Below are 25,393 nucleotides of genomic sequence, written 5' to 3'. Positions count from 1 at the left end.
ACACACAATAACCAATAACGTCAAAGTTAGAATTTTTTGGTAGAACATTTTCCAAATTAATAAAAATGAAAAGCTGAAATGTCTTGAGTCAATAAGTATTCAACCACTTTGTTATGGCAAACCTAAATAAGTTCAGGAGTAAAAATTTGCTTAAATTCTTTTTTTAAATAACTCCCCATCTCTGTACCCCACACACACAATTATCTGTAAGGTCCCTCAATCAAGTAGTGAATGTTAAGCACAGATTCAACCACAAAGACCAGGGAGGTTTTTCAATGCCTTGCAAACATTTGTTAAGATACAAAAAGCAGATGCTGAATATCCCTTTGAGCATGGTGAAGTTATTAATTAGGCTTTGGATGGTGTATCAATACACCTAGTCACTACAAAGATACAGGCGTCATTCCTAACTCAGTTGCTGGAGATTGGGATTTCAACATGAGGCCAATAGTGATTTTAAAACAGTTACAGAGTTGAATGGTTGTGATATAAGAAAACTGAGGATGGATCAACAACAGTGTAGTTATCAAAAAGAAAGGAGGACAAAGGCACTCTTCATATAATTAATTAAAATGCCTTTATTTGTATGGTATGTTCAATAGAAATAAAGTTTAAAAAATCTGACGCATTTCGGCTGCATGGCCTTCGTCAGGGAGTACAAATAAATGTACGTCTAGTTCCGACCATGCAGTAATACCTAACAAGTAATCTAACAATTTCACAACAACTACCTTATACACACAAGTGTAAAGGAATGAAAAAGAATATGATAGCCGAACGGCATAGGCAAGATGCAGTAGATGGTATAGWGTACAGTATATACATATGAGATGAGTAATGTACGGTATGTAAACATTATATCAAGTGGCATTGTTTAAAGTGGCTAGTGATACATACTATATTACATCCAATTTTTTATTATTAAAGTGGCTAGAGATGAGTCAGTATGTTGGCAGCAGCCACTCAATGTTAGTGATGGCTGTTTAATAGTCTGATGGCCTTGAGATAGAAGCTGTTTTTCAGTCTCCCGGTCCCCGCTTTGATGCACCTGTACTGACCTCACCTTCTGGATGATAACGGGGTGAACAGGTAGTGGCTCGGGTGGTTGTTGTCCTTGCTGATCTTTTTGGCCTTCCTGTGATATCGTGTGGTGTAGGTGTCCTGGAGGGCAGGTAGTTTGCACCCAGTGATGCGTTGTGCAGACCTCACTACCCTCTGGAGAACCTTACGGTTGTGGGTGGAGCAGTTGCCGTAGCAGTGCCATGTTGGTGGCACTGTATTGTCCTCAAAGCGAGCAAAGAAGTTGTTTAGTTTGTCTGGGAGCAAGACATCGTGGTCCGCGACGGGGCTGGTTTTCCTTTTGTAGTCCATGATTGACTGTAGACCCTGCCACATWCCTCTCTTGTCTGAGCCCGTTGAATTGCGACTACTTTGTCTCTATACTGACGCTTAGCTTGTTTGATTGCCTTGCGGAGGGAATAGCTACACTGTTTGTATTCGGTCATGTTTCCGGTCGCCTTGCCCTGATTATAAGCAGTGGTTCGCGCTTTCAGTTTTGCGCGAATGCTGCCATCAATCCACGGTCTCTGGTTGGAGAAGGTTTTAATAGACACTGTGGGTACAACATCACCGATGCACTTGCTAATAAACTCGCTCACCGAATCAGCGTATTCATCAATGTCATTGTCCGACGCTATGCGGAACATATCCCAGTCCACGTGATCGACGCAATCTTGAAGCGTGGAATCCGATTGGTCAGACCAGCGTTGAACAGACCTGAGCACGGGTGTTTCCTGTTTCAGCTTCTGTCTATAGACTGGGAGCAACAAAATGGAGTAGTGGTCAGATTTTCCGAACGGAGGGCGGGGGAGGGCTTTGTATGCGTCGTGGAAGTTAGAATAACAATGATCCAGGGTTTTTCCAGCCCGGGTCGCGCATTCAATATGCTGATAAAATTTAGGGAGCCTTGTTTTCAGATTAGCCTTGTTAAAATCCCCAGTTACAATAAATGCAGCCTCCGGATATGTGGTTTCCAGTTTACAGAGTCCAATGCAGTTCTTTCAGGGACGTCGATATGTCTGCTTGGGGGGGATATATACGACTGTGATTATGATCGAAGAGAATTCTCTTGGTAGATAATGAGGTCGGCATTTGATTGTAAGGAATTCTTGGTCAGGTGAACTAAAGGACTTGAGATCCTGTATGTTGTTACGATCACACCACGTTTCGTTAATCATAAGGCATACACCTCCGTCCTTCTTCTTACCAGAGAGATGCTTGTTTCTGTCGGCGCGATGAGTGAAGAAACCAGGTGGCTCTACCGACTCTGATGACGTTCCCCGATTGAGCCATTTTTCCATGAAATAAAGAACGTTATAATATCTGATGTCTCTCTGGAAGGCAACCCTTGCTCGGATTTCGTCTACCTTGTTGTCAAGAGACTAGACATTGGCGAATAGTATGCTCGGGAGCAGTGCGCGATGTGCCCGTCTACGGAGCCTAACCAGAAGACCGCTCCGTCTGCCACTTCTGCGGCGCCGTTGTTTTGGGTCGCCGGCTGGGATCCGATCCATTGTCCTGGGTGGTGGACCAAACAGAGGATCCACTTCGGGAAAGTCGTATTCCTGGTCGTAATGTTGGTTGAGTTGACGTTGCTCTTATATCCAATATTTCCTCCCGGCTGTATGTAATAAACCTTAAGATTTCCTGGGGTAACAATGTAAGAAATAACACATAAAAAAACTAAAGACTAAAGATAGTTTCCTAGGAACGCGAAGCGAGATTAGTCAAGGACCATATCATCTCCACCCTACCTGACACCCTAGACCCACTCCAATTTGCTTACTGCCCCATCTCTGTCGGCACCGGAAGTATGATGCTTGCAACAAGGAACTCAAGTAATAATTGCAAAAGATGTGGCAAGAAATGTACTTTTGGCCTGAATACAAAACATTATTTTTGGGACAAATCCAACACAACACATCACTGAGTACCACTCTTCATGTTTTCAAGCATGGACGTGGGTCTGCTTGTCATCGGTAAGGACTAGGGAATTTTCTGAGACAAAATTAAACAGCATAAAGCAAACCATGAAAAACCTGGTTGAGTCTTCTTTCCAACATACACTGGTAGATGAATTCACCTTTAAGCAGGACAATAACCTAAATCACAAAGCCAAATCTATACTGGAGTTGCTTACCAAGACACCATTGAATGTTCCTGAGAGGCCTAGTAACAGTTTTGACCTAAAGTGGCTTGAAAATCTATGGCAAGACATGCAAATGGTTTCTAGCAATGATCAACAACCAACTTGATGGAGCTTGAATTATTTTTTGAAGAATAATGAGCAAACATTGTACAATCCAAGTGTGCAAAGCTCTCAGACTTACCCAAAAAGGCTCACAGCTGTAATTTGCTGCCAAATGTGTTTCTAACATGKWTTGTATAAAGGGGGTTAATAGTTATCTAATCAAAATATATTACTGTTTTATTTTTCATAAATGTTTAATAAATGTTAGAATTGTTATTCTACATTTGGGAGTATTACATTCATTGTTATCCCACTTTGTAACACAACGTGGAAAAAGTCAAAGGGTGTGAATACTTTCTGAAGGCACTGTACTCTACAGTATAATTACAATGAACATACCATATGTGCCGGATGGGTACTGTTGCAACTAAAGACACTGCAACTAAAGCACCTCCATTGTCAAGAAACCAAACACCAAGTTCTTCTTCAAATATCTAATAAAAAGTAGAAGACAATAAACATATGATTTACATCAATAGTTTTTCATATTCATAATGCATATTTAGGAAAAACGGACTGAAGTCGGAGCCCATTTTGAGGCAAAGATGGGTCTCACCTGTCTCCAGCTATTGCCAGCATCAGATGTTATAAACATTCCAAGGTTAGTGGAGGACAGCTCTCTACCAATGTTGCCTGGGGAAAAAAAGAAAATATGAATTCATATACCGGTATATTTGCATAGTAAAGATACATATTTGCAAAGAAAATAAACGATCATAACATTATCATAGCTATGCAGCTCATTATATTTTAGACTGCCCCTAGTGATTGGAGGACTTGATCCCATTATGAACACTTTTATTGATCTGTATTCTATTTGAAGATTTTTCAAATTTCTACAGTACCACAGATAAAAGCTTGCACAACATTAACAGCTGTGCCTGTCTTTACAATTTTGTTGCTAGAACACAAATATCATGCAGTATAAACCTTTTTGGCTTCTGTCCTACCTGTGGCTACGATGATCCCTGGTGCTGAGTCCTTACTGAAGATGCGTCCAGGCAMGTAAGGGTTCACAGGCATATCCAGGTGCAGATGCAGAGAACAAAATGGCTGCCAAAACAAACACAATGGATTSCATTTAGACATAGGCCTATACAGTGGCGACCCGTTTTTCAAGGCCTTTCTTGAGTAAGGCAGCTCCAAAATGCAGGTGTTTCAGCCTCTCTCAGTGCTTTCTGTGGTGGTGGGGCAGCCAGCAGAAAATACGGAGTGTAGGGGTTGGTAATATTCTCTAGTTGCGCCATGATTGGCTCAGTGTTCTGTCACTCATGGGGACACTACATCACCGCAAAATCTACGGGTAGAGCTAAAAGATTCAAGCCCCATGGGTGCTACCATTGAGTTACATTAGAAGTGCKCATCGAAGAAGSCTCAAGATAATTGGCCACAGATAAAATGACGTCAAATCATGTTCTATAGTAGCTTTGTTTATACTTCCAAAATCTAAGCTAGCAAGCTAGCAGTCATCATCAAGCTAGCAGACAATCTACTGGCAAATCCTTTTCAACCCTTGTCATATGAAGAMAAATAATGAAGAGAAATCATAGACAAAACAAAATCGGTGCTCGTTGGCCATTGGACATAAACATTACACAACAAGTTGGAAATCGCAAATTCAACAATGAGTGGTTTGAAAGGAGTCAGTGGCTAACTGCAAGCAATCACTAGCCTGCTATTCAGTGGAGTGGGTGTGTGGTCCAAGTTTGGGTTTAAGGGTCTCTTTTCCAAGCTTAAAAGGATAAACATTCAACATTGACCATGCTGTCAATCCAGCATGACTTCTGCCACACTCAAAACAACTGGAAATCTCAGACTTCAATGAGTTCAAGACAACTGGGAACTCTAAAAAAAACTAGCTCCGACTGGGAAAAAARGTTTTGAACGGTCATCCAACTCAGAATTGAAAGTCGGGAACTCAGGCCTCTTTCTAGAGCTCTGACTTGAAGATCACTGACGTCATCATGATTCAACCTTGTTTTTTTCCAGAGTTGGCAGTTGTCTTGAAAGCACCATAAATTCAGAGAATGCCAGACTTTGATGACAAAATATGCCCACAAAGGACTGCCGCGCCTGTTCCTGTTCAAGTGAGCACAGCACAACAAGGTGAGTCCAAAAATGTATTCTGCCCTACCAAGCAAAAAGGCAGTAACTGCTCATTTGGTCAAAAATGAGTTGTCATTTTTGCAACATTAAATACATGCTTACTCATGTGTACAAGTATCCTGCCTCTATTGTATTGTGTTTTGGTGAAAATGGGGGTCATATTAGTAGTAACTGTACTATGTTACTGTGAAACCAAGGTAAATAAAAMKKATTTTTCTCAGTTCCACGCTATGAGCAGTTACTGCCTTTTTGCTTGGTAGGGCAGTATTGTATGCCCTACCATTGTAATACGAAGCATACTGTATGTTGTGTAGCAAGCTGTTAGTAGCCCATGTACATCACCCTAAGAATTTTGTCAATGTCCCCCTTATAATTTAGCCTATTGTTCTCTCTTGGTGGTGCACATGTAGCCTATAGCCTGTTTTAAAGAAATGTAATCATTGAATATTGTAAGAGCTTTCATTGTCTGCTTACATGCCCCATTTATTTATCCTACCATTCTGACTTGGTGTACAGGGAGAATACTGTAAAAAATGGCCCATGTTCTGAATTCTGTGCTGAACAAAGTGCTGAACAAAGTTATTTTGACTATGTCCGTCCTAGCTCGCTCATTAACGTTTTATTCTAAACTACGGATTTCCGCTTATCTGCTTGTCGTCCCCTTATGCTATAGATTMTACATCTCAATTGTCAGTAGAAACCAAATTTGTTTAAGCAAGTCAGCCATATCAGTTATTTTTTTGAAAGGTAGTAAATGAGGCTTAATGAACTGTTTCACTGCCAGACAAGGTTTTGCTGATAGCCAGGTGTGGCAGTGGTAAGGTGTTGGGACTGCTGTTGGGAAGGCTTTATGTAGGCCCTAACAGTTTGTGGGTACAGTTTGTCACCATTATAGTGCAATTCATGTATTGTTTAGTGTTGTGTAGTGGCTTTGCTGGCATGCATCAAAACATATACGGTATATCTTTTTTTGTCCCACCAAGATTTACATGCTAAAATCGCCACTGTGCCTAAACCAATACATCAAATAAAATGTATCTTATACGGATCTATATTAGGTATACCAAACATTAGGACCCCCCCCCCCCCCGGAGCATTTCACAGGGATGCTGGAACATGTTGACTCCAAAGCTTCCCACAGTAGTGTCAAGTTGGATTAATGTCCTTTGAGTGGTGGACCATTCTTGATACACACGGGAAACTGTCGAGCGTGAAAACCCAAGCTGTGTTGCAGTTCTTGACACAAACATGTGCGCCTGGCACCTACTACCATGCCTAGTTCAAAGGCACTTCAATATTTTGTCTTTCCCATTCACCCTCTGAATGGCACACATATACAGTTGTCTCAAGGCTTAAAAATCCTTCTTTAACTTGTCTCCTCCCCTTCATCTACACTGATTGAAGTGAATTTAACAAGTGACATCAATAAGGGATCATAGCTTTTACCTGGATTCACCTGGTCAGTCTATTTCATGGAAAGCGCAGGTATCCTTAATGTTTTGTATACTCAGTGTATATCTGACTCATTTATATATGACTGTGTTCAAACTAATCTCTTTAAAAAGGAAGTTCGCATTGACCATTTATGAAACAAATCAACATTTGAATATTTTTCACCACCAGATTTAAACTGGCTACAAAGGACATTGGAGCTGGCTGTTCCATTCTGAAGCAAACAAGCCATGTAATAAAAAAATTATCCAAGGTGCAAAGACTAATATGACAAAATTGTTTCATTTACTGATACATCTAAATTACTAATGTCTCTGATGTAATTCCCCCAGAGGGGAGGCAATTTGTATGACAGACAAAAACAATATTATTATCAAGGCACAATGCGGGACCCAATTGCAGACACAGGAGGCAGATGGTTGGAGTCTTACAATGTTTATTAATCCAAAGGGGTAGGCAAGAGAATGGTCGTGGACAGGCAAAAAGGTCAAAACCAGATCAGAGTCCAGGAGGTACAGAGTGGCAGACAGGCTCGTGGTCAGGCAGGCGGGTACAAAGTCCAGAAACAGGCGAGAGTCAAAACCGGGAGGACTAGAAATAGGAGAATGCAAAAAGCAGGAGAACGGGAAAAATGCTGGTTGACTTGGAAACATACAAGACGAACTGGCACAGAGAGACAGGAAACAGGGATAAATACACTGGGGAAAACAAGCGACACCTGGAGGGGGTGGAGACAATAACGAGGACAGATGACACTGATCAGGGTGTGACAATTATATACATTTTCCCTCTCAAATCCAATTTTATTGGTCACATACACATGGTTAGCAATGTTAATGCGAGTGTAGCGAAATGCCTGTGCAGGTAGCAGGTAAGGTGGAGGTGATATGATCCTTGACTTGTCTCTCAAAGCACTTCATGATGACTATCGCCCCGATAGTAATTTAGTTCAGTAATATTTGCCTTCTTGAGTACAGGAACAATGGTGGCCATCTTGAAGCATGTGGGGACAGCAGACTGGCATAGGGAGCGATTGAATATGTCCGTAAACACACCAGCCAGCTGGTCTGCGCATGCTCTGAGGTCGCGGCTAGGGATGCCGTCTGGGCCAACAGCCTTGCGAGGGTTAACACGTTTAAATGTCTTACTCACGTCGGCCACGGAGAAGGAGAGGGGGGTTCCGCAGTCCTTGGTAGCAGGCCTCATCGGGGGCACTGTATTATCCTCATTGCGGGCAAAGAAGGTGTTTAGTTTGTCCGGAAGCAAGACGTCGGTGTCTGTGACATGGCTGGTTTTCTTTTTGTAGTCCGTAATTGCCTGTAGACCCTGCCACATACGTCTCGTGTCTGAGCCATATTATACATTCTTTTAGAAATGCATAATATGTGCATATTATTTTAACTCGCTTTTCATATAAAAAAATAGATTATTTAAATGAATATCAAACATATCTAACACAGATCACCATGGGGCACTGTCTAACTGCCATTTATTGTAATGTAACTTTCATTAGGGTGATGTATTTACAGCGATTAAGTTGTCAAATTGAAATATTTTAGGTTAATGTAGATTTTGAACCGCTTGATGGACTGGAATGTATTGAACTACATGTCTAGGATGAGATTCCCCTACCAACCCTTTGCCTGACAATGTAGAAAAGTAAAAGTAAAAACTGATTAGAGACCAGGCAACTGCCATGAACAACTCTTACTATTAAATCAACAAGCTTTCGGTGGGTTAAAACATTTGATGAATGAATACTTTAAGAAGCAGTATCATCCACCCCAATGACTTCAGCTCACCAGGATGCAGTGCAGACTGTTTCCAGCCACATCAGTGTTAGGGGCTTGCAGAAGGGCCCAGGTCTGACCCTTGTTATAGGTAATGAAAGTCTTCACTTCATGGTCCACCAATTTGTTTGCAAAAAATATGCCGTTTATTCCTTCTACCTAGAATGACAATAAGCCAAACAGATTCAACAAAAGAGATATCACATTGAGAGAGTGTATGTCATTATTTTAAACAACTTGGTTATGGTTATGAAAAGTCCTTGCACTATGCAAAACTACAGCGGAGATTAAATCATACATAGGAAGTGTGCCTTCAGAGGTACCAAACAAACGGTACCTAAAATAGTAATATGGTTTAACTAAGAGCGCCTTATGGAGGTCCTTCCACAGGAAGAGTGCCTTACATACACATACAGTAGATGTACCTTATACATGTCGACCAGTAAATTTCCACCTGGCTCTCTTCTGGTCCTGAGGTTCTCTAAAGACAGAGTGAAGTAAACCCCTGGAGAGTCTGAGATATACAGGCTGTAGGTGTAATTCTGGTTCCACTCCTGTACAGCCGCAAACACCTGCTTCTTATCTGTACTGATGATGTGCATGTCCTGTTAGATGAGAGAGAGAGAGCGTGGAAGGGTGAATAGACAGGCAGGTAGATAGAGACAAATTAAGAGTTTCATTCCAAAACACTATACATACATTTTCAGAAATGTTGGTAAATGAGCTTTTATTGTTTAAAGAAAATATGAATTGGTGTGATTGGTGTGTCTTTTCACCATCTAATCGTGGCATGGGGTTGTTCAAAGACAAACATGCATTTGTAAAATATCTATAATAATCATGTTTCTTTGCTAAATTCTATATATCCGCCTCACTCTCAGATAAATAAGTAGTACTGCAAGGCTTTACAAAGTCAAATGTAACAAATAACACACAATTTATAAAGAACTGTACAAATGACATCAATATTTAACATTWAAAAAAAAAWATATATATATAGTATAGTAATATGAGATCTGTATGTAAAACATTTACATTTGAGTCATTTAGCAGATGCTCTTATCCAGAGTGACTTACAGTAAGTCCATTCATCTTAAAATAGCTAGGTGAGACAACCACATATCACAGTGAAATTTACAGAATACGAACATTCCATTCTAGCTAAACAATGGATATATAGCATTTTGCAAAAAATAAAAGAATCATACGAATCTAAAATATATTAATTTAAAATCTGAGAGCAGTATTTTATACACACACACGAAGATACCATAAGCTCTAATTTCCAATAAAAAAATAACCCACAAATGTGAAAAATTTGCGGATATAGTGTTTTGAAAATAAACTCTTCAATTAGACAGTCACAAATGGATGGAGCTAAATATACTGTAGAGCAATAGAGATAAATAACAAGTGAAGGAGTATCCATCATCTGTGTGCTTCAAGATGAGCAGCTTTCTGTCTCCACAGACAGCAGTGTACCTCAGTGAGTAAAGGGAGGCTTCAGAAATGAAAATGTCCTCAACCTGCTGCTGTATTTATTGCAAGGTGTATTTGGGTAGTGTGATGCTTACCTTGGGAAGACAGTATTTGGGTAGCTGAATTTGTTTGAATGATTCCCTCATATACGACACAAAGTAACTCGCCTGCCCTGACTTGGTAACCTGTAGAAGAAAAAAAGGTCTTGTTTCAATAGCTCTTGTGGGCGATTAAGCACAATTCTCGCTTGTAAAGTTAATATTTGATTGACTATGTTAAAATCATCGATGTTTCAGGCATGCTGGCGTTCATTAGAATTAATCCATTTGAAATGTCACTGATTTTAACACACCCATTTCATTTTACTCCACCTCGACTTAAGATCGTGGAAACACTGACTCACCCCACAGAAGAACTCTAGTCTTTTTCAGACCTACATCATTGGAATGAAACTACCTTCGGGAAGTCGAAAACTAGGTCAAACTTAAATCCAGTTCAGGTAAGTCGAGTTTAGACACTTCATTACAACAATTAAAACAATTATAATATGGAAATCAATTTCAAATCAGAAACATTTTCATAATTTAGGGACTTGATGCTATAACACATAGAAGGCAACACAAGTTTATACAACAACATCCAAATGACATACAACTGTATTCACAATTACTTTACAAATAGTTGTGTCCTCGAAATGTGTCTTAGATGTCTTGCTAGCACCAAACACACTACATTAGAACATCCGGATGACTGTGTGATCACGCTCTCCATAGCCAATGTGAGTAAGACCTTTAAATAGGTCAACATTCATAAGGCCACAGGGCCAGACAGATTATGAGGGCGTGTACTCCGAGCATGCGCTGACCAACTGGCAAGTGTCTTCAATAACATTTTCAACCTGTCCCTGACCAAGTCTGTAATACCAACATGTTGTTTCAAGAAGACCACCATAGTCACTGTGACCAAGAACACTAAGGTAWCCTGCCMAAATGACTACCGACCCGTAGCACTCATGTCTGTAGCCATGAAGTGCTTTGAAAGGCTGGTCATGGCTCACATCAACACCATTATCACAGAAACCCCAGACCCACTCCAATTTGCATACCGCACCAACAGATCCACAGATGATGCAATTCTATTGCACTCCACACTGCCCTTTCACACATGGACAAAAGGAACACCTATGTGAGAATACTATTCATTGACTATATTTCAGTTTTCAACACCATGGTGCCCTCAAAGCTCATCACTAAGCTAAGGACCCTGGGACTAAACACCTCCCTCTGCAACTAGATCCTGGACTTCCTGACGGGCCGTCCCCCAGGTGGTAAGGGTAGGTAACAACACATCTGCCATGCTGATCCTCATGGGGGCCCATCAGGGGTGCGTGCTCAGTCCCCTCCTGTACTCCCTGTTCATCCATGACTGCATGGCCAAGCACGACTCCAACACAATTATTAAGTTTGTCAACGATACAGTGGTAGGCCTGATCACCGACAACGATGAGACCTCTCCCTCAACGTGATCAAGACAAAGTAGAGGATCATGGACTACAGGAAAAGAAGGGCCGATCACGCCCCCATTTTCATCGACGGGGCTGTAGTGGAGCAGGTTAAGAGCTTCAAGTTCCTTGGTGTCCACATGGTCCAAACACACCAAGACAGTTGTGAAGAGGGTATGACAATGGCTATTCCCCCTCAGGAGACTGAAAAGATTTGGCATGGGTCCTCAGATCCTCAAACCGTTCTACAGGTGAACCATCGAGAGCATCCTGGCTGGTTGCATCACCGCCTGGTATGGCAACTGCTTGGCCTCTGACAGCAAGGGACTACAGAGGGTAGTGCATACGGCCCAGTACATCACTGGGTCCAAGCTTCCTGCCATCCAGGACCTCTATACAAGGCGGTGTCAGAGGAAGGCTTGAAAAATTGTCAAAGACTGATTTTTTTAATCATCTTTGAAATGCAAGAGAAAGGCCATAATGTATTATTGCAGTTTAAGCGCAATTTAGATTTGTATTCAAAGCAGTGTGTGTGCAACGTTTCAGATTGATCCAGTGAAGCATGGAAATACTGGACAATATTTTGTTTTTGATACATTTTCAAGTACATAACTACAGAGAACAAACAAAAATTGTATGGTAATACAAAATGTAAGTTTATACACTCCCAGGATTGTCATACATGATGGATCATTAGCTTATACACTAACTTTAACACATTTAGATGGCCGGGAGGGGTGGGTGTGGAGCCAGAGACAGCAGGGGTTCAAACTGTAGAACCCAGCTCCTACATTTTAATATAAAAATTCATTTTATCAAACAAAAGTATGCTACATTTTATCTCTAGGACCCTCAGGATGACAAATCAGAGCAAGATTACTGAATGTAAATACATTATTTACCTTCAGAGGTGAATGTATCAAACCAGTTGCCATGATAAGTTTGTTGTTGTTATGCACTCTCCTCAAACAATAGCATGGTATTTTTTCACTGTAATAGCTACTGTAAATTGGACAGTGCAGTTAGATTAACAAGAATGTAAGCTTACTGCCCATATAAGACATGTCTATGCCCTGGAAAGTTCTGTTACTTACAGCTGTCATGCTAATCCCATTAGCACACATTAGCTCAACCGTCATAGGGACACCCATCCTGTAGAGGTTAACAGCTTCTACACCCAAGCCATAAGACTCCTGAACAGGTAACCAAATGGCTACCCGGACAAAACGGCTCTAATGGAATAATCTAATCTATCAATGAACTGCATTCTCCCAGGACAGATTTCTGAGGATGTTGCACTTGGCTGTTCCTTCTCCCCCAAGAGACATTCGGGAGGTGTTGAAGACTGCTTATTTTGTTGTAGCCCAATCGATAACCTCATTACTCTTTGTCAAGTTAAATCAAACTGCCCTAAGCAATGAAAGTCACTAGAAAGTAATCTGTACCGCCACAGTTACCTGCAACGAGTCAGCTGTGTCCAACTGGGCTACTTTCAACAAAATCTATGATGCTGCGGTCCGTTCCATCTCAGCTCCAATTCGATTCAGGCATTGTATTGGACAATTATTTATGACCCAGACAGTTACTAATTATTTAGAATGCTTTGTTCATTAAATAATATTTTCAATTAAATCCCTGAATTGATAGAGTTTAAACAAATTGACTCACCACCGTACAATCCTACCATTTATCTACATACTCACAAAGAAGATTTTTACAGGCAAGATGCAGCAATCATCATAAACACCACATATCTGTCTCATTCCAAACTTAAAGAGAACATTTGCTGAAAACTTACTGTATGTCTTTTAAGTCTCAGCAAACCATTTTAACATCATATTATTATATAATGTTACACCATGATTGAACCTGAACCCTCGTTAGCACTGCAAAACTGTTTAAATTGATGAACAGCAACGCTGACAAAGAACAACAGACAGCTTTAAATGGAAATCGATGGCAACAGGAGAGAATGATAATTAAATCAGTAATAATGATACACAATGCCTAACGCCAGCCAACTTCATGTCATCCTTGTCGGCAATAATGACAGCAAACTCCATACAGATTCCCTGCCCGATTACAAGAAAAGCCTTCGGCAGACGTGATAACATTTTTCAGTAGACAGAAAATCCTTCAACATCATAGGCAGCTTGGACAATAGAAAATCAAGACGTAAGTGCAGCAGGTGTTTGGAAGGAATGCCATTTTGTAGACTTCAGTGGTACAACACAGATTGGATGCGGCAGAAGAACAGTTCACAGAAACACGGAAGCCTTTTGTGAACACTTCAAATGCACTGGAGTAATAGATAGATACGGTACACACCTGAACGAACACATAGTTGTCCTGAACAACCAGAGAATTTTGGTCTATGTGTCCCGGGAACAGGTATTGTCTGTTTGATTCTGTGCATCGTTGAGCTCTGCACGTAACATARTGAGCACCTAACACAGAAGAGAACTAGATTAGTTGTCAGTAACAATCTTAGAACAACCAACCAATGAAGAAAAATCACTAGTTAATAGACTTCTGTCTGTCTTTAGTGGGCACTAAAACTTTCTAAACCTATTCTCAATTTTGCAGGGACAAGATAAATATAGCATTCCTCTTGCACTGTGAGAATCAATGAAACAAAAACAAAACACATGATGGCAATTCAATCATTCCCTTTCACTTCACACAAGTAATACTATTTTGTCCTACCAAGGAATCCTGGTAATTGGTTTGACTGAATAAAGTCTATATTGTTAATATTTTTAAAGAATTGAGGTTCTGATATGGGGCACAAGGGACTGATTAAAAGGGGAAATACATCTATCAATCTATTATATAAAGCTCGATATCTGTCAAGATACTCATATTCTGCTTTACAGTGCCTCTGGTACCTATCCTGCAGACAAGACTGAGCCTTATCTTTTCAGTGACCTCGCTCTAAATAAGAGGCAAGGGACTCATGGGGTCTTGCTACTGCGGGGGAGCGAGGCAAGCTGCAGAGCAGCACTCACGTCCTTTGGCGATGTGGGTCTCCATGTGGACCACATCTGCCTCTCTGTCCAGCCCCGTTTGTGCCCTGCAACATAGGAGAGAGAAGTGGAGGAAAAAGAGAATGAGGAGGAGAATGAGAAAGGGGAAGAGGAGAACAGCAATTCAGAGGAAGAAGGAGGGGAAAGAAGAATATGGTGAAGAGGAGGAAGAGGAGGAGGAGGAGCATAGTGGGGAAGATGCGAAAGAAGAGGAGCAATTTAGACGCAGGGGGAGGGGGGTCGCCATAAGAGAACAGTGGCAGCCCGTGATGGACAGCCTTACTGTGTGCTTCCCTTTACAGCACAGACAACACATTTCCATTTCCTGTAGTCCTACGGCAACTTCCAATTTGTGCCAGCCTCATCAATTAATCGTAATTTGTGATAACGTAAAGAAAGGGAGACAGAGACGGGTAAGACTCCACACTACACAACAATTTAGGTTTGTGGTCTTCTTTCTTTCTCTCATCAATAATTTATAATATGACATTAAGGCAAGGTAAAATCTGTTATATGGTACAATTCTATAAACTTTATATAGATGCAAAAGCATTTAATACAGGCAGTGAATATAAGCAGTTAAACATTTCATATGTAAAATCATAAATTGTCCAAGCATATTATAGTCTTGTGTGGGTTGCCATTACTCCCCACATGCTGTCCTTATTCACCAATTGCTTTGCTGTTCCTGTAGGGTGTGCTCCAAACAATGTCCTTTCTTTCTCAGCTTGAGAGGCACTTGGGTTTGACACACAACATGACAGACCGGGATAAACTGCATCACATCAATATTCACTGCCTTGTGTCCGTGCACTTGAGACTACAGAATGACAACGAGCAAAAACAACATGTCAGACTCGGGCTTTAGAAAGAGTAGCCCAATATTCCTGGCTACGTGATATGGGTTGAAGTACAGTAGGCCAACACTTTATGGTTGGTTGTCAATCTTTCAATACCTTTTTTGACATACTGTAGTAAATCCATCTGACAGAGTTGAGTAGGGATCCATACATAACCTCCATCTTAATAGAAAATAATAATAATTGACCGCACACTGGACTTGGTCATTTGGTATGTGGTTGTTTCTTCACCATTCCGGGGCTATAAGACAATGGGCTTTACATACATCATATGTTTCAAGATAGCTGCAAGATAGCATTTCCAATTTGCATACGCGATTCTATATAAGACACAAATGCTAATATTCTCTCTCATATTTCCTAGATTTATGATAAAGAGATTATAGAACGGAGTGTTTCTAAATTAATAATGACAAACACGGGCAGGAATGAAATCATACTGTACCAGAAGAACCGTCCAGGAGTCACATTCTCACTAACCAACTGCCATTTTCTTCCAAAGTCCATTGTGCTGTACACCTGGTAATACATGAATGTGATCAAACATTTCACATCAAGTTTGTACAATCAACCTTTATGATTGTAATGCAGAACAGTTTATGAAAGAACAAAATACCAAAACAGAATTGTTCAATACTTTAGCAGTATCTTTCAACTTTGGACTTATTTCAACTTGAAATACTTATTTTCCATTCAATATTGAAACAAAAGTCCTGCTGCTTACCTTGTTGTCAGGACTGCTAGCCAGCAGCCAGTCTTCCTGTGTTGGGTGAAACAGCAGACCGTCCATGTAGAAGTTAATGGGATGCTTCTCGAAGCTGGCACCTTCATCTGAGCTGATGAGTACACTGTTTTCCAGCTCTGGGTCGCTAAGCATCATTATCTAAAGTACAGAAGGGGAGAGATATGAGGGGGGAAAGGGAGAGAGAGAGAGTATAGATCATTGTGCTCAATGGAGGATATGATTGCATGTCATTGTACAACATTATGAATAAACAGCAGTATAAATGCATTGTTGATGAAAGCAAAAGCGACATGATGTACCAAAATCATTAGTCAATAATAAACTGAACAACAGAACAGGTTTTGGTAAAATATCTTAGTGGTTTTTAGTATGGTAGTGAGGTAGTTAGTTATTGTGGGCTTGAAGTGAGTGGGGTACTGTAGTAAGTGAGTGTGGGGTATAGTGGAGTAGTTAGTGAGTGTGGGGTAGTTAGTTAGCAGAAATCTTTATGAACTGGTGTCTGGGTAGGATTGTCGAATGACACTAAACTCTAATAAACTCTAGAACCTAACTAAACTCTAGAACCTAAAAGAGTTCAACTGTCCCCATAGGAGAACACTTTGAAGAACCCTTTTTGGTTCCATGTAGAACCCTCTATGGAAAGGGTTCTACAGTACATGGAACCCAAAAGGGTTCTACATGGAAACAAAAATGGTTCTTCAAAGTGTTCTCCTATGGGGACAGCCAAAGGACTCTTTTAGGTTCTAGATAGCACCTTTGTCGGAAATAGCTTGGGTATTCTGAATTCATCAATGTGAATATACCAAGATTGACAATTTTCAGAATTGGTGCTGATAATAAACATTGAAACATTCTTCGGAGTCCTGCTCCCTCTAACTGGAGTTAACATCATTCCAGAAACTAGTCTTAACTCAACAATACACATCCTGGATAAACACGTAATATTCTGCTTGTCACTGGAGTCCTATATCATGGAGATGTTAAACAAACCTTTCTCTTGTTGGTTGGGCAGACGTAGAGGCAAGCCAAGGTTGACCCAACCTTATTATTCAGTTTAATGTAAGTGCTCCCATAGTCCACTGATCTGTGAACAGTAGAGAAGACCATGTAAGGACCACTTTATACGTTTTTCTGTATTGATGTGGCCGGAGTATGTCTAATACTCAGACATCTACATGCATAGCCTGTGGTTTAGTGGTAACGTACCCGGCTGCTCTAACCACATACTCCACCCATCAGAGACCAGGGTTAAATCCCTTCGTTCTTCCTTCTGACTGTCTCTCTAACTTACCTGATTCATTACTGTCTCGATAAAGTTCAAAACAATATGTAACGAGTCTCATTACATTACATTCACATAATGATATACCTTTCAGAATTTAGTTCAAGTCTGTTTAACCTCAACTTGGTGAATTACTTGTGTTATGTTTGGTCCTTTAAACCGAATGTGTAAATTTGACCTAAATCCCTGGATTACTTTATTTAAGCTTCTATGTCCACACAGTAGGCTGTGCTGAATTGCCCTCCAGAAACAAACAAATAAAAGACAAAATACATTTGCTTCTCTGAAGACTTCCTGTGTTGTTCGATGACAAGGGTAAATACAGTGGCTTGCAAAAGCATTCGCCCCCTTGGCATTTTTCATATTTTGTTGCCTTACAACCTGGAATTAAAATTGATTTTCTTGGGGGATTGTATCATTTGATTTACCCAACATGCCTACCACTTTGAAGTTGCAAAATATTTTTTATTGTGAAATAAACAAGAAATAAGACATAAAAAATAAAACTTGAGCGTGCATGACTATTCACCCCCCCCGGAGTCAATACTTTGTATAGCCATCTTTTGCAGCAATTACAGCTGCAAGTCTCTTGGGGTATGTCTCTATAAGCTTGGCACATCTAGACACTGAGATGTTTGCCCATTCTTCAAGGCAAAACTGCTCCAGCTCCTTCACGTTGGATGGGTTACGCTGGTGTACAGCAATCTTTAAATCATACCACAGATTCTCAATTGGATTGAGGTCTGGGCTTTGACTAGGTCATTCCAAGACATTTAAATGTTTCACCTTAAACCATTCGAGTGTTGCTTTAGCATTATGCTTAGGGTCATTGTCCTGCTGGAAGGTGAACACGTCCCAGTCTCAAATCTCTGGAAGACTGAAACAGGTTTCCCCTCAAGAATTTCTCTGTAGTTAGCGCCATCCATCATTCCTTCAATTCTGACCAGTTTCCCAGTCCCTGCCGATGAAAAACATCCCCACACCATGATGCTGCCACCACCATGCGTCACTGTGGGGATAGGGTTCTCGGGGTGATGAGAGGTGTTAGCGACAGAAATAGCGTTTTCCTTGTTGGCCAAAAAGCTCAATTTTAGTCTCATCTGACCAGAGTACCTTCTTCCATATGTTTGGGGATTCTCCCACATGCCTTTTGGCGAACACCAAACATGTTGCTTATTTCTTTCTTGAAGCAATGTTTTTTTTCTGGTCACGTTTCTGTAAAGCCCAGCTCTGTGGAGTGTACAACTTAAAGTGATCCTATGGACAGATACTCCAATCTCCGCTGTGGAGCTTTGTAGCTCCTTCAGGGTTATCTTTGGTCTTTCTTGCATCTCTGATTAATGCCCTCCTTGCCTGGTCTGTTAGTTTTGGTGGGCGGCCCTCTCATTGCAGGTTTGTTGTGGTGCCATATTCTTTCCATTTTTTTTTATAATGGATTTAAATGGTGCTCCGTGGGATGTTCAAAGTTTCAGATATTTTTTTATAACCCAACCCTGTTCTGTACTTCTCCACAACTTTGTCCCTGACCTGTTTGGAGAGCTCCTTGGTCTTCATGGTGCCGCTTGCTTGGTGGTGCCCCTTGCGTAGTGGTGTTTCAGACTCTGGGGCCTTTCAGAACAGGTGTATATATACACTGAGATCATGTGACAGATCAATGATGGAATAATGATGTGACTTCTGAAGGTAATTGGTTGCACCAGATCTTATTTAGGGGCTTCATAGCAAAGGGGGTGAATACATACGCACGCACCACTTTTCCGTTTACATTTTTTTGATACAAGTTCATTTTTTCATTTCACTTCATCAATTTAAACTATTTTGTGTATGTCCATTACATTAAATCCAAATAAAAATCAATTTAAAATACAGGTTGTAATGCAACAAAATATGAAAAAGGCCAAGGGGGATGAATACTTTTTAAGGCACTGTATACAATATCTTCCTCCCTTTCTATTCTTCAGTGGTGTAAAGTACTTAAGAACTTTACTATTTATATTTTATACTTCACTACATTCCTAAAGATTATGTACTTTTTACTCCATACATTTTCTCTGACACAAAAGTACTCGTTACATTTCGAATGCTTAGCAGGACAGGAAAATTGTCGAATTCATACACTTATCAAGAGAATATCCCTGGTCATTCCTACTGCCTCTGATCTAGGGGACTCACTAAACACATGCTTCGTTTGCAAATTATGTCTCAGTTGGAGCGTGCCCCTGGCTATCCGTAAATGTTCGTTTTTTTTAACTAGAAAATGTGGCCATCTGCTTTGCTTAATTTAAGGTATTTGAAATGATTTATACTTATATTTGTACTTTTACTTTTGATACTTAGAGTAAGTTAATTTTTGCAATTACATTTACGTTTGATACTTAAGTATATTTAAAATCAAATACTTTTAGACTTTGTATTTTACTGAGTGACTTTCACTTTTGAGTCACTTTACTTTTACGCAAGTATGACAGTTGGGTACTTTTTACACCACTACTATTCTGCATGGGTCTATTACTACTCAAACACATAAACCACTCGTCTCTCAGTTCTACCTGGGCGCCTCCAAATTAAATTCCATTGTATAATTGGATAGATACCCAGAGTTGGCTATCACAACTTGTGCATTAAGCTGCATCATTTCATTTGCTGTTGACATTGTTTGCAAAGGTTTCCTCAACTTTTTTTAGCTTCTCATTTCGGTTGACAAATCCCCTCAACTGTAGCTAGAAAGACAACATCACAAATTAAGTTATTACAGTGACACGTTCCTTCCCTAAGGGAAGCAGTCATTACATTGAAACACACAGGAGATGCTTTTCGTGACGCACCAATTGATCTTCTTATTGCATTTTGCCATCAAGAGTGTCCCGGGGTTATATAAATAAATAATGTATCTTATTATTGCAGAGATACATTACTCCGTTTCTTTTCATAAAATTCAACTGCTTTTCTTTTTTAATATCATACTAAGTGCTTTGCCGCACCACCTGAGGTACACTCTAATTTACTGCCAGTGCTATTGTTAACCAGACACCTTGATGGAAGACCTTCTGTACACAATATGGGATTTCAAAATGTGTCAAGTCAGGTGTAAATCTTACCGGCGCCTTTAGTGAAACAGAAATTAATTTGAGTCTCTCTGCTTGGTGAACTGATGGTCTTTTTGTCAGGTGTAATTCAAAATTAAATTAGTTTCTTGTGGGCTTGGAAAAAGGTGAGCGAAAAAACACGAGACATTATCAGTCTGTATAATCCTAAATGAATTATATTATTATTTATTATATGTGACAGCATACTGTACAGTAACTCACCATACAATATAAAATGAATGGGATTGGTAGTCCTACAGTCGTGGCATGTAAAAAATATAAACCAAGATGGTGTAGCAGTCAGACGTCTTAATCTTCGTCTTGTCGTGTCCCGTGTATATATATATTTTTCCCCTCGTATACATTTTCATATATATTTTTTATACATTTAACCTCAATTTCAACATACTCTCCTGCAACCCACCTCACCCAATGTGATATGGATCTGCTATTTTCTATACTTTAGAACCGGAACCCCCAACAGAAGCTAGCCAGCTAACTAGCTATTAGTCAGTTAGCCACTGCTAGCGGTCATCAGCTAACCTCAGCCCGGACAACTCATGAAAGTCCGCACAGCGCGATTCAACCCAGAGCATATTGGACTGCTTTTTCTCTACCACATCTCCACATCTCCGGATTCCTACCGCAAGCTCTGAACCTTTTCACCTGAATCATCGCAGCTAGCTAGCTGCTATCCGAGTGGCTACTCCTGGCTAACGTCTCTGTCCCGAAGCAAGCACCAGATAGCCTGGAGCTAGCCTCGTGCAAGGACCATCTTCCGGCTAGCTGAAGAGGTCCTTCAGCCACTTCTTGGGCTACAATACCTATTTTGCAAATTGGCCTGGACCCCTTTTACTGCCGACACAGAGCCCTGCCGTTCCATCACGACTGATCTACCGACGTAATCTGCCCAAGGGGGTTTCAACAGGATCCTCCATCGCGATGTCCCCTGAAGGCCCATCTGCTAGCCGTGGCCCACTAGCTGTCTAGAGCATACCAGACTGTTTGTTTTCTCTCTACCACATCTCCACCACAAGCTCTGAACCTTTACACTGGATCATCGCAGCTAGCTAGCTGCTATCTGAGTGGCTACTCCTGGCTAACGTACCTGTCCCGAAGCAAGCACCAATTAGCCTGAAGCTAGTCCTGAGCTAGGCCCACCTCCTGGTTAGCTGAAGAGGTCCATCAGCCAATTTCTTGGGCTACAATATCTATTTTTCCAATTGGCCTGGACCATTTTACAGCCCACACAGTGCCCTGCCGATCCATCACGACTGGTCTGCCGTCGAACCGTCCGAAGGGCTTCAGACTCTTCAGTCACAACGTCCCCTAAGGCCCTTCTGCTAGCCCTGGCCCGCTAGCTGTCTGAATCGCCATGTCTCCAGCTCGACTAGCTACTCACTGGACCCTGTGATCACTCGGCTACGCATGCCTCTCCCTAATGTCAAAATGCCTTGTCCATTGCTGTTTTGATTAGTGATTATTGTCTTATTTCACTGTAGAGCCTCCAGCCCTGCTCAATATGCCTCAGCTAGCCCTTTTGTTCCAAGTCCCACACATGCGGTGACCGCATGGTTTAACTTGTGGCTGCAGGAGCAGTATTGAGTAGCTTGGATGAAAGGTGCACAGAGGTGCCCAGAGTAAACGGCCTGCTCCTCAGTCATAGTTGCTAATATATGAATATTATTAGTATTGGATAGAAAACACTCTGAAGTTTCTAAAACGGTTTGAATTATGTCTGTGAGTTTAACAGAACTCATATGGCAGGCAAAAACCTGAGAAAAAATCCAAACAGGAAGTGGAAATTCTGAGGCTGGTAGATTTCAACCAAGCTCCCATTGAAATCACAGCGAGATATGAGTTTTCACTTCCTACGGCTTCCACTAGATGTCAACAGTGTAGAACTTTGTCTGATGCCTACTGTGAAGGGGGGCCGAATGAGAGAGGAATTAGTCAAGTCTGCCATGACCTGACCATGCTTTCACCATGCGCGTTCCATCGCTCATCTGAAGTCAATGTAATTCTCCGGTTGGAACGTTATTCAAGATTTATGTTAAGAACATTCTAAAGATTGATTCAATACATCGTTTGACATGTTTCTACTGACTGTTACTGACCTTTTGGACATTTCGTCAGCTTTTAGGGAACGCGCTTCGTGACTTTGGAATTGTTTACCAAACGCGCTAACAAAAGTAGCTATTTGGACATAAATAACGGACATTATCGAACAAATCAAGCATTATTGTGGACCTGGGATTCCTGGGAGTGCATTCTGATGAAGATCATCAAAGGTAAGGAAACATTTATCATGTAATTTCTGGTTTCTGTTGACTCCAACATGGCGGCTAATTTGACTATTGTTCTGAGCGCCGCCTCAGATTATTGCAGATTATTGCACGCAAAGGCTATCTTTTTCAAACAGAAATATGCATCCTGTAGCACAAACTCCAAAAAGTTCTGGGACACTGTTAAGTCCATGGTGAATAAGAGCACCTCCTCCTTGCTGCCCACTGCACTGAAAATAGGAAACACTTACCACCAATAAATCCACGATAATTGAGAATTTCAATTAAGCATTTTTCTACGTCTGGCCATGCTTTCCACCTGGCTACGCCTACCCCGGTCAACAGCTCTGCACCTCACATATCAACTTGCCCAAGCCTCCCCCATTTCTCCTTCACCCAAATAGCTTATGTTATGAAAGAGCTGCAAAATCTGCACCCCTACAAATCAACTGGGCTAGATAATCTGGACCCTCTCTTTCTAAGATTATCCTCCACAATTGTTGCGACCACTAAAACTAGCCTGTTCAACCTCTTTCGAATCGCCTGAGATACCCAAAGATTGGAAAGCTGCCGCGGTCATCCCCCTCTTCAAAAGGGGGAGACACTCTAGACCCAAACTGTTACAGACCTATATCTATCCTACCCTGCATTTCTAAGGTCTTCGAAAGCCAAGTTAACAAACAGATCACCGACCATTTCAAATCTTACCGTACCTTCTCCACTATGCAATCTGGTTTCCGAAATGGTCATGGGTGCACCTCAGCCACGCTCAAGATCCTAAACGTTATCATAACTGCCATCGATAAAAGAAAAAAACTGTGCGGCCGTATTCATCGACCTGGCCAAGGCTTTCGACTCTGTCAATCACCACATTCTTAATGGCAGACTCAACAGCCTTGGTTTCTTAAATGACTGCCTCGCCAGGTTCACCAACTACTTCTCAGACAGAGTTAAGTGTGTTAAATCGGAGGGCCTGTTGTCCGGACCTCTGGGAGTCTCTATGGGGGTGCCACAGGGTTCAATTCTCGGGCCGACTCTTTTCTCTGTATACATCAATGATGTCGCTCTTGCTGCTGGTGATTCTCTGATCCACCTCTACGCAGACGACACCATTCTGTATACTTCTGGCCCTTCTTTGGACACTGTGTTAACAACCCTCCAGACGAGCTTCAATGCCATACAACTCTCCTTCCGTGGCCTCCAACAGCTCTTAAATGCTAGTAAAACTAAATGCATGCTCTTCAACCGATCGCTGCCCGCACCTGCCCGCCCGTCTAGCATCACTACTCTGGACGGTTCTGATTTAGAATACGTGGACAACTACAAATACCTAGGTGTCTGGTTAGACAGTAAACTCTCCTTCGACTCACATTAAGCATCTCCAATCCAAAATTAAATCTAGAAATGGCTTCCTATTTCGCAACAAAGCATCCTTCACTAATGCTGCCAAACATACCCTCGTAAGATTGACTATCCTACCGATCCTTGACTTCGGCGATGTCATTTACAAAATAGCCTGCAACAGTCTATCACAGTGCCATCCGTTTTGTCACCAAGGCCCCATATACTACCCACCACTGCGACCTGTATGCTCTCGTTGGCTGGCCCTCGCTTCATTTTCGTTGCCAAACCCACCTGCTCCAGGTCATCTATAAGTCTTTGCTAGTTAACCTCTAACGAGCCTCTACCCCGGGTCCGGGAGCACCCCCCATCCCCCCACACACTGATTAGCATAGCTAGCATAGCTTCACAAGTAGATAGTAGCATCTAAATATCATTAAATCACAAGTCCAAGACACCAGATAAAGATACAGATCTTGTGAATAAAGCACCATTTCAGATTTTAAAAATGTTTTACAGGGAAGAACAAAAATATGTAAATCTATTAGCTAAACACGTTAGCAAAATACACCACTATTCTAACTCCATCAGTTTCTACTCCTTCAGGTGCTATCACCAATTCGGCTCAACTAAGATATTGATATTCCACTAACCAAGAAAAACCTCTTCAGAATGACAGTCTGATAACATATTCATGGTATATGATAGTTTTTGTTAGAAAAAAGTGCATATTTCAGGTAGAAATCACAGTTTACAATTGCACACCACAATCACAAATCGACTAGAATTACTAGATAGAGCAACGGTATGAAACCAATTTACTCATAATAAAAATTTCATAAAAATAGAGCAAAGCATATGCAATGGAAAGACCCAGTTCTTGTATTTCAGAGACCATATTTCAGATTTTCTAAGGTTTTTCCAGCGTAAAACACAAATAAATCGATAAGTTTAGCATACCACATGTGCAAACACGTTACCAGAGCATCGATTCCAGCCAAAGAGCGCTATAAACGTAATCACGCCAAAATATATTAATTTTTTCACTAACCTTCTCAGAATTCTTCCGATGACACCTCTGTAACATCATTTTACAATATACATATACAGTTTGTTCGAAAAGGTGTCAT

At 41.0% G+C, this 25,393-nt stretch overlaps 1 protein-coding gene across 1 annotated transcript in view; it reads right to left on the bottom strand.

The window, feature by feature from the left end:
• Positions 1-25,393, bottom strand: part of LOC111977337 (VPS10 domain-containing receptor SorCS3-like) — a 69,443-nt gene that overhangs the window by 9,149 nt on the left and 34,901 nt on the right. The window contains 11 exon segments of the mRNA XM_024006714.2: positions 3,650-3,744; positions 3,867-3,943; positions 4,261-4,363; positions 8,671-8,817; positions 9,084-9,263; positions 10,233-10,322; positions 13,967-14,085; positions 14,647-14,711; positions 15,970-16,043; positions 16,249-16,407; positions 17,260-17,353. Coding sequence (XP_023862482.1) covers positions 3,650-3,744; positions 3,867-3,943; positions 4,261-4,363; positions 8,671-8,817; positions 9,084-9,263; positions 10,233-10,322; positions 13,967-14,085; positions 14,647-14,711; positions 15,970-16,043; positions 16,249-16,407; positions 17,260-17,353 — 1,203 coding nt within the window.

The sequence above is a fragment of the Salvelinus sp. IW2-2015 genome, linkage group LG18 (genome assembly GCF_002910315.2).
Source record: "Salvelinus sp. IW2-2015 linkage group LG18, ASM291031v2, whole genome shotgun sequence".
NCBI classification, from domain to species: domain Eukaryota; kingdom Metazoa; phylum Chordata; class Actinopteri; order Salmoniformes; family Salmonidae; genus Salvelinus; species Salvelinus sp. IW2-2015.
Note: the sequence above shows the minus strand (reverse complement) of the source record. Positions and strands in the feature narration are given on the sequence as shown.